Consider the following 12,875-nt stretch of genomic DNA (forward strand, 5'->3'; position numbering starts at 1 on the left):
AGTATAGATTGAGTTTTGGCATGGGAGTGGAGAATCAAGAGTTTTCTCTGGCTATGTTAATTTTGTGATCGTTATTAGACATTCAAGTGAAGAGCTGTGTTCTTTTGTGAGCAGAGTGGCAAACAAGTACCCCTGGCCCTTGTATTTTCTACATGAGAATCAGCCCTTCTCTCCTGTGGTATAGAACTGAAGAGTATCAGTTCCTTTCCGGCAGTTAAGCAAATCCTGAGCTTGAACAGAGAGTGTCCTTTGGGTACCTGCATCACACGCATTCTGTTCAGAGGTGGGGTTCCCAGCTGGCCCCCGAAGCACGTTAGATTCTTCCTCTCACTCCACACCCAGCCTCCTCTCCATCAGCGTCTTCTCTGCTGTGTTAAACGGTCTTCTCATCATTCTGGGCTTCATTTTCCTCTCATGTAAATTATCCTTGACTACTTCTTTGGTCTGTTTTTCCTATTTGCTGTAACACAAATGATAAATAAAAGTCACCTAAATATCCCCTTTTAACAGCTGAGGCAGTGATAGTTCAGCTCAAAGAAGTAAACACTTTGAGAGCCAGGAGCTAATAAATGCAAATTTTTAATCTTTCAGATATCCACACAGAAGCAGTTCAAGCTGCACTGGCAAAGCATAAAGAACAGAAAATGGCTTTGCCCATGCCAACCAAAAGGCGGTCCACATTTGTCCAGTCTCCTGCGGATGCCTGCACACCACCTGGTAGGTTTATCAGAAGCTTTCTCGCTGACAGTTACTACTTTGATGTTTCTTAAGTTCTGCTTTTTCTTTTCTGAGGTAGGAGCTAGAGCTCTCTCCTCATCATCAGAAATGTATGAGTACACACTGAAGGTGACAGGTTTTGATTATTGCATTGTAAACAACACACAAAAAAGGCCTTAAGAGTAAAGCTTTTTTTTTTTTTAATTTTCTTCTGAAATTCCAGAATTTCCTTGCTCTAACCTCCAAACTCATGTAGTCATAAATAAAACCAAAGCTTAGGGTCTAAAAAATACCCTTATGTGACTAAATAGCTATTCTTTATTGACATCCAGAATATGACCCAGAGTCATACATCTATGTCTTTAACAAATTTATACTCCTAAATCAAATCCTTTGTCTCTGCAACCGTCACAGGAGCATGTGATCTCCGGACAAAATGTTTTTGTGTCATGAAAGAGAGCAGTCATGCAAAGTTATAATAAATCTAGAAAACATATATACATGTTTATGTGTGTGTGAATATATTTTGTATATGTTTTTATTTCTTTAAGAATCCACTTTCTATAATTGGGTCAGGAGATAAGCCAAGAACTAAGAGGCCCATCGCCAACTTGGAAGACTTACCACCCCCACCCCCACCACAAATTCATATTTGAAGAGCAACTGGAACACCTTTAAGTTGTCTTTTCCATTTGGAATCTTCCCCAAAGTTTTTAAAAATTTAGATGAAGTCTCAGAATCTCGATGTATAGGCCTCTGAGACTAAAGAGTCCATCTGTTTCAAAGCCTCAGTATAGTGTCTGTTTCTCCACTGTCATTGTTCCTGGTAATAAAATCTTTCAGGAGAAACAGTTACTGAACTGTTTTGGTCTCAGCGATTTACCCTGTCTTTTGGGGGAGATTCTCAGGAAGGTTACGTTTGTCGTGGTCGACTCCGATTCACAGCTGTCAAGTTGAGCTGTTCACACTGATCCTAGCCCCTGGCCCAGGGTTATATTAATAGTCTTCTTCTAGGTTCTGGCTAACTTCTCACAGCATCCGGGCGTGCTATGGGCTCATTAACTGTGTGTGCTTTTTTCTTTACATCTGTGGTGTCAATATGTTCCAAAGAGAAATAGCTCTGTGGCTTCAAGTGATCCTCAAAATGTAACGCAGGATACCTCTAGCAGACTGTCACAATGAGACGTTTTGTGCTGTAGTGGTGCATACTTCCAGCCTGCTTGTTCAGAATCTTGGATGACTTCCCTGTCGCATTAGTACAGCACCAGCCGGGTCCTCGTGGACAAAGGGGGCTCTCAGTCTCTCAGCTATTCCTTGCTGGCACATTCTGGCGCAGAGTGGCTGAGGGTTTGCCATTGTAGTAAATGGCAAAGGGTAGGGAGCAGCGCAGACTCCCAAGTCCTTAGAACCAGTCTTCTCCAGAACTGTGCTAAAGAAATGCAGCTGTGAAGTAGTCTGCTCCCATGGCCATGGGTGAAATGGGAGAGTGGAGCAAAGGATTTTGAGCATGCGCAGACGGAATGGAAACCTTTTCCGTCCCCTTCCAAAGTCACTGCCTGAGGGGAATTCACCAACTCTAAATCGAGGCTGTTCATTGCTGAACAAGACCATAGTCCTGTGGAATTCACTACAGGCTTCTGTATTTCTAAACATGAATGTTCTACTCTGTCTGCAGCCTTAAAGATGTGGCATTGTTTTCTTGATTACCTGGTAGTTTTAATAATTTCATGATTGTAAAGATTCGGTCCTGTCTCTTAAGACCTTTATTCAGCAGAGCAGAGTAATAAGGTTTTCTATCTATTTATGTCCTGTTCCGGGAACTCTGAATGGTATGTGAGAGATGTTCATCCACTCTTAGAGACATCAGTGTTGTCAAATAGAAGAGGGATTCTCTCCCAACTCGAGCACTGAGAGCACCCCACGTAGTGGTTTCTCACGTGGCCCCCACAGAGAGCTGAACCTTGATGTACTTGATGCTGTCGTTCTACAACACGCATGCCTGGAACCATCCTGTGCTCCAGCGTGAGGGGCTGTGGAGGGACTGTATCATAAGGCTTCTCTCGGGACCTTTCCACTGCGGGGATGGAATTTGTTCTTCCCAAGTTAGAATAAGGGCTTCCCTGGTGGTTCAGGTGGTAAAGAGTCCGCCTGCAATGCAGGAGACCTGCGTTCTATCCCTGGGTCAGGAAGATCCCCTGGAGAAGGGAATTGCTACCCACTCGTGTATTCTTGCCTGCATATGGATTCCATTCTCTCCAAGCATCTGAGAGCCACCAGTTAGAGACCTGGCCATTGAACCTTAACCCTTTTATCACTCTCTCCCAGAACCTGTTACAGCCTAACCCAGGGAAGGCAGGTAGGTTTTATCTTGCCTTTTTACTAGCCCCCAAACACTAAAGTTTAGAGGAAATGCTGAAGCTCTGCTCAAGGGGTCAAGAGGAAGAAGAGAATTGACGTTAATTATGGATGGTTATGGCCTGATTTTGGAGAAGGCAGTGGCACACACTCCAGTACTCTTGCCTGGAAAATCCCATGAACGGAGGAGCCTGGTAGGCTGCAGTCCATGGGGTCGCTAAGAGTCGGGCACGACTGAGCGACTTCACTTTCACTTTTCATTTTCACGCATTGGAGAAGGAAATGGCAACCCACTCCAGTGTTCTTGCCTGGAGAATCCCAGGGACGGGGGAGCCTGGTGGGCTGCCGTCTAGTGGGGTCGCACAGAGTTGGACACAACTGAAGCGACTTAGCAGCAGCAGTAGCAGCAGCATGGGCTGATTTAAAAAAAAAAAAAAAAGGTTCTAGGCAGCTATGAAAGTGACATTGCTACTATTTTCTTTCTAGAAAAATCGTGCCACTCTTGCAGGGCAAGACTAACCTCAGATTTCACGGTATTATAGTTACATTGTCCTTTGTGCACTGAGAGGCCATACCGCAAAACGTCACAGAACGTGTTTCTGCTCAGGGCCCTTCCTCTGCCCACGCTGTGCCAGGTGAACCTACTGTCTGGGATACCTGCTAAAGCGCACTGGCCAGTCGGCTTCTTAGAGACACAACCAGCATATAACTGTGGGAATCACTGAAGTGATGAAATCTAGAGCTGATTTTGGAGTATTTAACAAAAAGAGTCGGGGAGTGAACTATGTCATAAATCTTGGGTCCGTTCATAATCATATAATCTGGAAAATATGGTAAACACTTGGCATGAGAGCTGATTTGTCTTTTGTTCATAAAGCCTTCTCAAATAATAAAATGTCAGTCACCCTAAAACCTGCTTATTGATACATGCACTGATTTCTATCTTGTGGATTGGAAAATCTAAATTCTCCAAGTTGGTAGCAGCCTGTGGTTCTTTTAGTGTCAGTGGCCTTTTTCATAGTCTTTTAGACTGTTTGAATTACTGCCATCCAGTTCCCTTTATGTGCTGAAATCATTTACTAATGTCATGAGGCAATTACCTCAGCTCTTTCTTTGTAGGGCTTCTTTGTGTAATGCTATTACTCATTCATACAGATAAATAGAATGCAAAAACTACAGCATATATTTTTTGTCTCTAAGCTTTTTCTGCACCCATGTGGGCCTACCCTGCACTGCATTTTGAGGGTGCTCAGATGAACAAATAGACCACATAATGACCCCAAATCACAGTAAGCTGTTTTGACTGGCTTGCATAGAATGAAGCTTAAAATTTAGGGGTCTCTCTGAGTTTCTCTTATACAGGACTCTGCTTGAAAGGGACACAGGGCCAGACACAGAGACATTTACCTCTCTGTATTTCTATATATGAAAACAATGCCCACGAACAGACTGGAATATTGTTACAGTTTTAGCAAACTTTAATGATGCCATATGGAATTACAGGATGCAGAGGACTTTCGTATACCAGTGGCTGCCCTGCCTCAGTTGTTCTGCTTAACCAACTACTCTGTGAAGTGGGAAGTCCAGATTTCTTTAGAGATGAGGAAACAGACAAGCTTACAGTCACTAAGTGATTTGTCCTAGGATTTAGCAGTTATGTGTCAGACTCGTGGCTTGATTTTGTTTTTTACTCTTGGAAAGTTCTTTTTTGCTTAATGCTGCTGCTAAGTCGCTTCAGTCGTGTCCGACTCTGTGCGACCCCATAGACGGGAGCCCATCAGGCTCCACCGTCCTGGAATTCTCCAAGCAAGAACACTGGAGTAGGTTGCCAAATAGATACTCCTATATGCATGGTCCTGGAATGGGTATTATTCCAAATAAATTGAACAGCTATTGCCTTCTGAGAGCTTATAGGCTAAAACACATTATTAGTCAGTTACTAACTTGGAGAGTTCCCGTAGATATTCTAATTTTATTCAGAATCACAAAGTAAACTGAGATGGCAAATCAGACCTCTATAAATATGTTAATTAATAAATTTTGGATCTTTTAATAACATGCTTTCATTAGTATTGATATGAGTTATGAGCAGAGCTCCACAAGTACTTAGAAGTTTAGTATTCAATATTCTTTAAGCCGAAGCACAATAAAAACCCAGTCTATCAGATTGAATTAGTTTATTTCAATAAGTGATTGTAAAATTTAAAGTTTTCCAATAAACGTAATTTCATAGCTACCATTTCTTGAGTACTTCTGTGTACTAGTCAAAAGGCTGAGTGCTTAACATTTTTTCATAATTTGTTTTCTTGACAATTCTCTGTTCGATTTTACAGATGAGACAACAGATTTAAAGAGGCTTAATAACTTGCTCAGACATCTTTTTCTAGCTGTGTGGTCAGTTAGACAACCTGAAAACTCTCTCTCAGAAAGAGGGAAAAGAAAATTTCTCTTTAGTACTAGGTAGAATATAATCAGCTTCCTTTTAAATACATACAGAAGTGAGAGAGGTAGAGAATGATCACTGAAAATCAGTGTGGTGAGATGGGGCTGACTTTGACTGTCCTAGGGAGGAGAAGAGACTATCAACAAAGGACCTAAATTTTAATAACTATTAAGGGTAGGAAAGATAAAACCTCAGACACATGTAAGGTTGAAAGTTGGGACTGAGATCCCAGAGGGGTTCACATCTTTAGCAGAAGGGACAATTAGAAAAAATTAAATGAAAAATTAACCTCCCAGCAAAAGAAAACCTTCTCAAGAAAGCTTGCCTGCTTTGCCTCAGAATAATGAGGGCAGGGACCTTGTCTAATAATTTGTGGTTGGTCAGTAGGTACAAGAATTGAATTCTGGTGTCCTGTTTGTTAAATCTAATGTTAGAAAGTGGTCCTAGGCTGATGATAACCTGGGGCACAAGTGGTTTCTGGGAGGATACATCAGTCCAGGGATTTAAAATCCCCACAGATAAAGATCCACTGGATTTTGTGAGCAAACAACCCCAAAATAGAAAAGAGCAATAGCAAAACAGTAGAAGTAAGACCCATAAGAACTGATTTGCCCAATTCGTATCAATGGCAGAGCTAAACTGGAATCCAAACTGGCCTTAAAAGCCTGTTCTCTAAACCATTTGGCATATGGCCTCTCATCCTACCATGGTGATGGTTTAGTCACTAAGTTGTGTCCGACTCTTGTGACCCCATAGACTGTAGGCTCCACTGTCCATGGGATTCTCCATGCAAGAAGACTGAAGTGGGTTGCCATTTCCTTCTCCAGGGGATCTTCCCAACCCAGGGATTGAACCCCTGGTCTCCTGCATTGCAGGCAGGTTCTTTACCAACTGAGCTACCATGTCAAGTAAATGTTTTCTGGTTTTATTCTGGAGCTCTAGCAATTGCTGCATATTTGGTCTAACTTTTCAAGTAGGTAGTAAGTTAAAAAAAAAAAAGTACCTGTCTTCTCACTGCAAGATTAATTGTAATATTAATTCATTTTGTGAAATGTTTTTTTGTAGACGTGGGACAATACCTTGAAAAACAGTGTTTTGAAATCCCTTATGGGTAGAGTGATCCTGGAGTAATTATTACTAGTGAGTGCCCCTCTCTCATAAGTATCCCCATATGGATGTTAATAGACAACACATGGGCCTCTGCTGATTAGTGATTACATAGTAATTTTCCATCCCAGCCAGCTCTCTGTGCACCCAGGTCACTGTGGGATGCTGGAAAATCTCTCAGATAGTTCTGAACATCTTCCTGATCCACGTCTGGTCAATCAGTATCCACCCTGATTGAGTTTAGTGGTAGATTAATCACTTCAGAATTTGTAGCCCAAGGTAAGTCCAGAATGGACTGCTTTCGAACTAACCTTTTAATCTTCTCTTCCATATAAGTTTTTATTCCTAGAGTGCACCTTCTTGGGTCTCTAAAGCTTTTCCTTCCTAAGCTTCAAACTCTTTCTTTGCCTACGTGGAAACTTACTTTGCCTGTCTTGAAGGTTCTGGAAGTCCTTCATTCCCCTGACCCACCAGTGCAAGAGAACATGACACTCTCCTGCCTGATACCACCCCTTCCCACCCTGCCCGCCCCAAACACACACAGATATTTCTTTTCATGGACTCCAGACTGTTGTATACTAACTGTCTTAATGGTTGTTTCCCTTACTTGTTCTTTGAAGCTCTCATTTCCTGGCCTAGTTTATGTGTCATATTTTGTAGCAGTTGTTAGGGTGAGGTCTTCCTTTCAGTCAATCTTGACTTACCTGCTGTTCTAAGCTGGTATCTGGACCTAATTGGATATCGGGTGTCAGAACCCAGTGTCAGGCATTGTCTTTCCAGGAACTTGTGTAGCTTGCACCGTACCCCTCATTATATGTTTCCTGATTGGTTATAAATGGATTTTAGACTTCCGGTTCAGTTCAGTTCAGTTAAGTCACACCAGTTACAACCTGAAGGGCAAGCTATATTTCCAGAATATTTTCCTGTTGTGTAAACCTATTCATCATATACAAGAGGTTTGGCAAGGACTTTAGTTATGATGGATAAGAGTGTGAGTTCCTATTCACCTGGAGCAGAATCAGTGGGAAAAGAATGACTTTGTTAATATTAATTTAATCTTGCCCAATTTTCTACTAATCCCTAACAGTTTTGTGGGTTTAAAAAAGGTACAAAATAAATGTATGAATATGTAAAGGAGCTCCCACCCCCCCTCAAGATATAGTCCTAGAGAGGTGCTTACATTTTGTATAATCTTAACATGTAAACTCTAGAACTTTGCAGAGTCGAAGTTCTGTACCTGTGAGGTAACATAGGGTGGGATTTTCAGGGGAGAGGGGGACTTGATGTTTATTGGCCACCTGTTATATGCTGGCGCCGCTGGTGCTCTCTGTAACTTGTCTTGTTTGGGGCTCTCCCACAGCAGTTAGCAGAGGTGAGTTTCCTCCGCTGACTGAGGGCGCCCTTAGCAGCCCAGTGCTGTCTACTTGTCCAGCCTTATCTTTGGTCACTGCCAGTTTTGCATCCTGTGCTTCCGCTAGCCTCATTTCTTCCAGGTCTTCAAATGTGCTCTGTTTCCTGTCGCCTCCCAGGTTTCTCACCTGACTCCCCTCTGTCCCCACCTCTGTACCTCTCATAAATAATTCCTACTTAACCCTTCTCACCTTGGTTGAGGTCTCACTTCCTTGGGCACCAACCCTGAACTTCTTTAAGACTCTAAATCCTGTTAGAGTGGGGACTGTGTCTTCTTGCTTACTATTTTATTCCTGCTAACTACTGTAATCCTTAAAGTATTTATTAAATGGATAAATAAGCAAATAGCCTTCTCAGATGGGCAGCTTTGTCCCCTACATAGCTTGTAAATGGTGGCCCCAGAGTTCAAATGCAAGGACACCAAAGCCATGTTTTTTTCCACTGCACTAAGCCTCCCCATGGAGAAGGCAATGGCACCCCCCTCCAGTACTCTTGCCTGGAAAATCCCATGGATGGAGGAGCCTGGTGGGCTGCAGTCCATGAGGTCGCTAGGAGTCGGACACGACTGAGCGATTTCACTTTCACTTTTCATTTTCATGCATTGGAGAAGGAAATGGCAACCCACTCCAGTGTTCTTGCCTGGAGAATCCCAGGGACAGGGGAGCCTGGTGGGCTGCTGTCTTTGGGGTCGCACAGAGTCGGACACGACTGAAGCGACTTAGCAGCAGAAGCGGCAGCAAGCCTCCCCACAGAGTCACTAAACACTCTAAGGAGGACTAGCCGGCAAACGAGGTAATTGAATTGAAACAATATACCTAATTACATAATTGATCCAATATAGAAACATAATGAAACCAATTTTCCACAAACCTAATCATGAAAAGACTGTTTTTTACTATCTTTTAAAAATTGAGTTATTCTGATTTTAGACTTACACAGATTAAAATAAATGGTGCAATAAAGACACTCCGTGAATACAGTGGAGGTTGTGGGATCCTGTGATGTATCATCCCCAAAATACTTTATTCTCAGGGTCAGATTCACCTGTCCCATTCCTCCCATAGATACTTTTTCTTTTTTTAAAGCATGTTTGCAAAGACAGAAATCTCTGCCTCCCAAGGTACAGTTGAACATTTTTCTTTAAGATTATGCAAAAAATGTTTTCTAAAGAACCTCATCACTTTAGCCCTTTGGAGTCTGGTCACAGTTTACCTCTCCAGCCTCTTTTTTGCTCTTACCTCCCCAAAGTCCACATGATTTGCATAGAAGTATTTCAATCCCTGACTGAGATTGGGGTTCCTCCTGTGAAACCCTTTGCTCACCCCATTTCTTGGCATCTATTATTTTAATATGAAATAATCTGAGGAGTTGTGTGTCGTCTGTACTAGATGGTAAGCCTTCTTAGGGCATTTACTGTCTCGTAAGAATTCATACATCTCAAAACTCCCAGAACTGATAGTTCCCAGCACATATTACATAGTTAAGTAGTACACTGTAAAATAATAAGTCTTGGGCCTCAGATCTCCTTCAATGTGACATAATAAATTAGGGGTAGTGTGAGAGCAGGAAGAAAGGATATAGTCATCATTTTAACTTTCTTACTTCAGATCCTCACAATTTGACTTCTAGATTAAATTAGTCTTTTGTTCTTCGAATTTCTGTTGTCAGGAGCTAGCAGTGTTCTAGCTCTGTTAGTTATCTCTCGGGCTCTCTAAACTGAAGTAGAACGTGGACCTGCAGTTTCACTTGAGTTAGAGGAAAGAGTTCAGCAGGACTAACCATAGAATATTAAAATTTTTTTTAATTGAATGAAATTCAATGCACGAGCCATAAATTGTAACCCTCAAAATCATTTAGGAGGGTTTATCTGACATCACACCAAATGCCGCTGTAACATGTATGCTGCATATGCTTAGAGTGCTGGAATAAATTCCTGACTTCTGCTTCCCTTAGCTGTCCTATATTTGGTTGAACTTTTCTCTTTTTATTTTTTCTGCATACTTTTCTAATTTAGAGAGTCAGAGCCGGTCTAAATGCAGGCACCAGTGAATTCCTCACAGTTCTCTGGGACCAGGAGAGAAGTACCTCTGTGGCCTCTCCAGTCTTGTTTGGAGAGCTCCCCTGTGCCCTGTGACCAGTTAGCTTTCCCACCAAAACCATGACTGCTGCTGGGCTGAGCAGTTTCTTATTCCACAGTAGTCAGTTCCCCAAAATCTAGTTCACTGTTTGGCACTTTAGTTGTTGTTACCAAAAATAAGATTTTTATATTTGCCATCAAGATCATTTCCTTTTAAGTAGACACTAATTAATAAGTACTTGTGAAAATCAGGGTAGCAGCCCATTGCAATGTTCTCTAACAAAGACACTGAGAAAGATAATAGAAGCACTTCAGCATTATTTGAACATAAGGATATAAGCCAGAAGAAATTAGATACTGATTAAGCCCAGAACCAAAAAAACAAAACAATTGCAACAACCACAACAAAAACAGTGAATGAAGTTTAAATGTACAAAAATGGGTTTTTAAAAAGAGCTTAAAATAACCTCTAGATTTTGGCTGTTTTATTTTTGCAAACTTTGGTTCATAAGTCTTTCCTTGAGATTCGCAAGAAATTTTACATAAAATGTTTTGCTGCTGTCAAAGTTGAATGTGTGCTCATTGAGAAAGATCTGGAAGGTCTGTGTTCTAGGCAGGATCGAGAACTTCTGTTTTTCTAATTCCACACAGACACGTCTTCGGCCTCTGAGGATGAGGGCTCTCTGAGACGCCAAGCTGCGCTCTCTGCTGCCTTGCAACAGAGCTTACAGAACGCTGAGTCCTGGATCAACCGGTCAATTCAGGGATCGTCCACTTCTTCATCTGCATCTTCTACGCTGTCCCATGGAGAGGTCAAAGGAACCAGTGGGTCTCTAGCTGATGTATTTGCCAATACTCGAATAGGTAGGAGCTGAATCTCCCCAAGAAATTATGTTCCATTTGGCTCCCAGTAGCCAGGAGATAGTTTATGATTTGCGTTAGGTTTTTTCAGGGTGGCCTAAAAAAATAGTATCAAAATGAACATGACAGACAATGAGGCAGAGAAGGAAACAGGAGCAGCACATTTGGAACGATGGAGGATGTCTGCTTTATTGGCGATAGTATTGCCCACCTGAAGCCATAGATATTTCCATAAGCAATACTCAAGCTGCAAGATGTAACACCAGTCTTAGTATGCTTTATCCCTACCGGAGAATATTCCATCATGGAAAAAGTATTCAAAGATAAAACATCGTAGATTTTTGCCAGGATTGTTGCTTACATACTGTCTCTCTCAAAAAAAAAAAAAAAAAAAAAAAATTAAACCTGAGAAAATTCATAATTAAGACAGTATCCGTGAGACTCTTTTGTCTGTAGCATAAAGACTGGATTTATTGTCCTTGCTGCTGTACTATTGCTACAACAGAAGTGTGCGGGCTGAGAATGTCGGTCAGTGCTTTTGCTTGACTTGGCTTTATGTTTGTGTGTGTGTGTGTGTGTGTGTGTGTGTTCTAAGCGTCTGTGACGTCTGCAGATAAAGTTCAGGTCTCTGCCTTTGCTTAATTAGTTGGTACACACAGCATGAAGCGATGTATATAAACATCATGTGTCTGTGATACTATTCCTTTTTTCTTGACAATCCATTTGCTTTTTGATGTCTTAATTTTTTGTCAGTGACCTTCCTGTACCACTTGATAAGTATGTTTATTAAGTGATTTCTGAAAAGGAAAAACTTGGAAACCTTTTGATTCAAGCCTGTAATTTTTAAAGAAAATAGCTACCTTAAGGTCATGCTTGCCCATATTAAAAGGTCAGGGCCAGCAGCCGATGGTTTGGCCTGTGCTCTTAATTGATTGACACCCCATCCCCACCAAAGCAGCTACAGATGAGCAGACTCAACAGTTCTCCTATTGGGAGGGTTGGCAACAGAGCCATGGCAGGGTCAGGTTTTATATCCACACTGTCTAAAAGAACAGTTTCACTTGTGAAAAATAGTTTCCTGGTACTCAGTTAACTTTATCTCAGTTTTTGTTAACAAGATGATTTTATCTGACTTCATATCTCATATTCCTTCTGCTCTGTGAAAAGTTCAGGAACTCACAGGAACCATTTTATCCTACATTATTGCCTTTTGGATGTTTGCTCTAACAGAAGTTAATACGTACTTCATGTTTCTAAAGGAAAAAATTTGAAAATACAGATAAAAGGAAAAATAAGCTAGAACCCCACTTATGTAGAACTCTTCAATATTATCACTTTCGTGTGGATCCTAGACTTTGTTTGCATTAATGTAAGGCTCTGGTTTTGTTTTTACAGAAATGAAATGATACTAAATAGAACCTGCTTTTGTTAGCAGACATGTCTGCTTTTAAAGCAGAAATCTTTTATATCGTTAATATAGAATCATACTTTTGTCTTCATGGTTTCAAATTATGCCACTGTATGGCTCTGCCATGGTTTATTTTAGCCATTTCCCTATTTTGGACATTTAAGTAGTATCCAGATTTTTGCTGTATGAAAACTGAAATGAGCATCCTCACACACACAACTTTGTGCATTCGTTTGATTATTTCCTCTTAGGATGTATTCCTATAAGTGGAATTGCTGGGTCAGGTAAAAATGTCTATTTTTAGTGCTTTGTTACCACATCATCCTACAGAAAGACTACTTGTGCAAAGTATTTAAAGCTTTAAAAAGTATTAAGCTAGTAAGTACAGACTTTTGGGGCCTGGAAACCTAAATCCCAAAATAATTTTAGAAATTGTTTATATTATGCTTTTTTCCTTGTTCATAGTTTTGAGTGGCTTTTCATTATTCTTGTGAACT

The 12,875-nt window shown here is 41.1% G+C and overlaps 1 protein-coding gene across 3 annotated transcripts in view; it reads left to right on the top strand.

Annotated features, from left to right (window-relative positions):
* The window catches only part of DIP2B (disco interacting protein 2 homolog B), a 231,401-nt gene that overhangs the window by 152,959 nt on the left and 65,567 nt on the right, over positions 1–12,875 (top strand). For 2 of the 3 annotated variants that reach the window (XM_045165461.1, XM_045165462.1), the window contains exons 4-5: positions 592–717; positions 10,761–10,973. In XM_045165461.1, the coding sequence (XP_045021396.1) occupies positions 592–717; positions 10,761–10,973 (339 nt within the window). The remainder of the gene's footprint in view (positions 1–591; positions 718–10,760; positions 10,974–12,875) is intronic. The other variant, XM_045165463.1, reaches the window with a different exon arrangement.

This window comes from Bubalus bubalis, chromosome 4 (assembly GCF_019923935.1).
Source record: "Bubalus bubalis isolate 160015118507 breed Murrah chromosome 4, NDDB_SH_1, whole genome shotgun sequence".
NCBI lineage: Eukaryota > Metazoa > Chordata > Mammalia > Artiodactyla > Bovidae > Bubalus > Bubalus bubalis.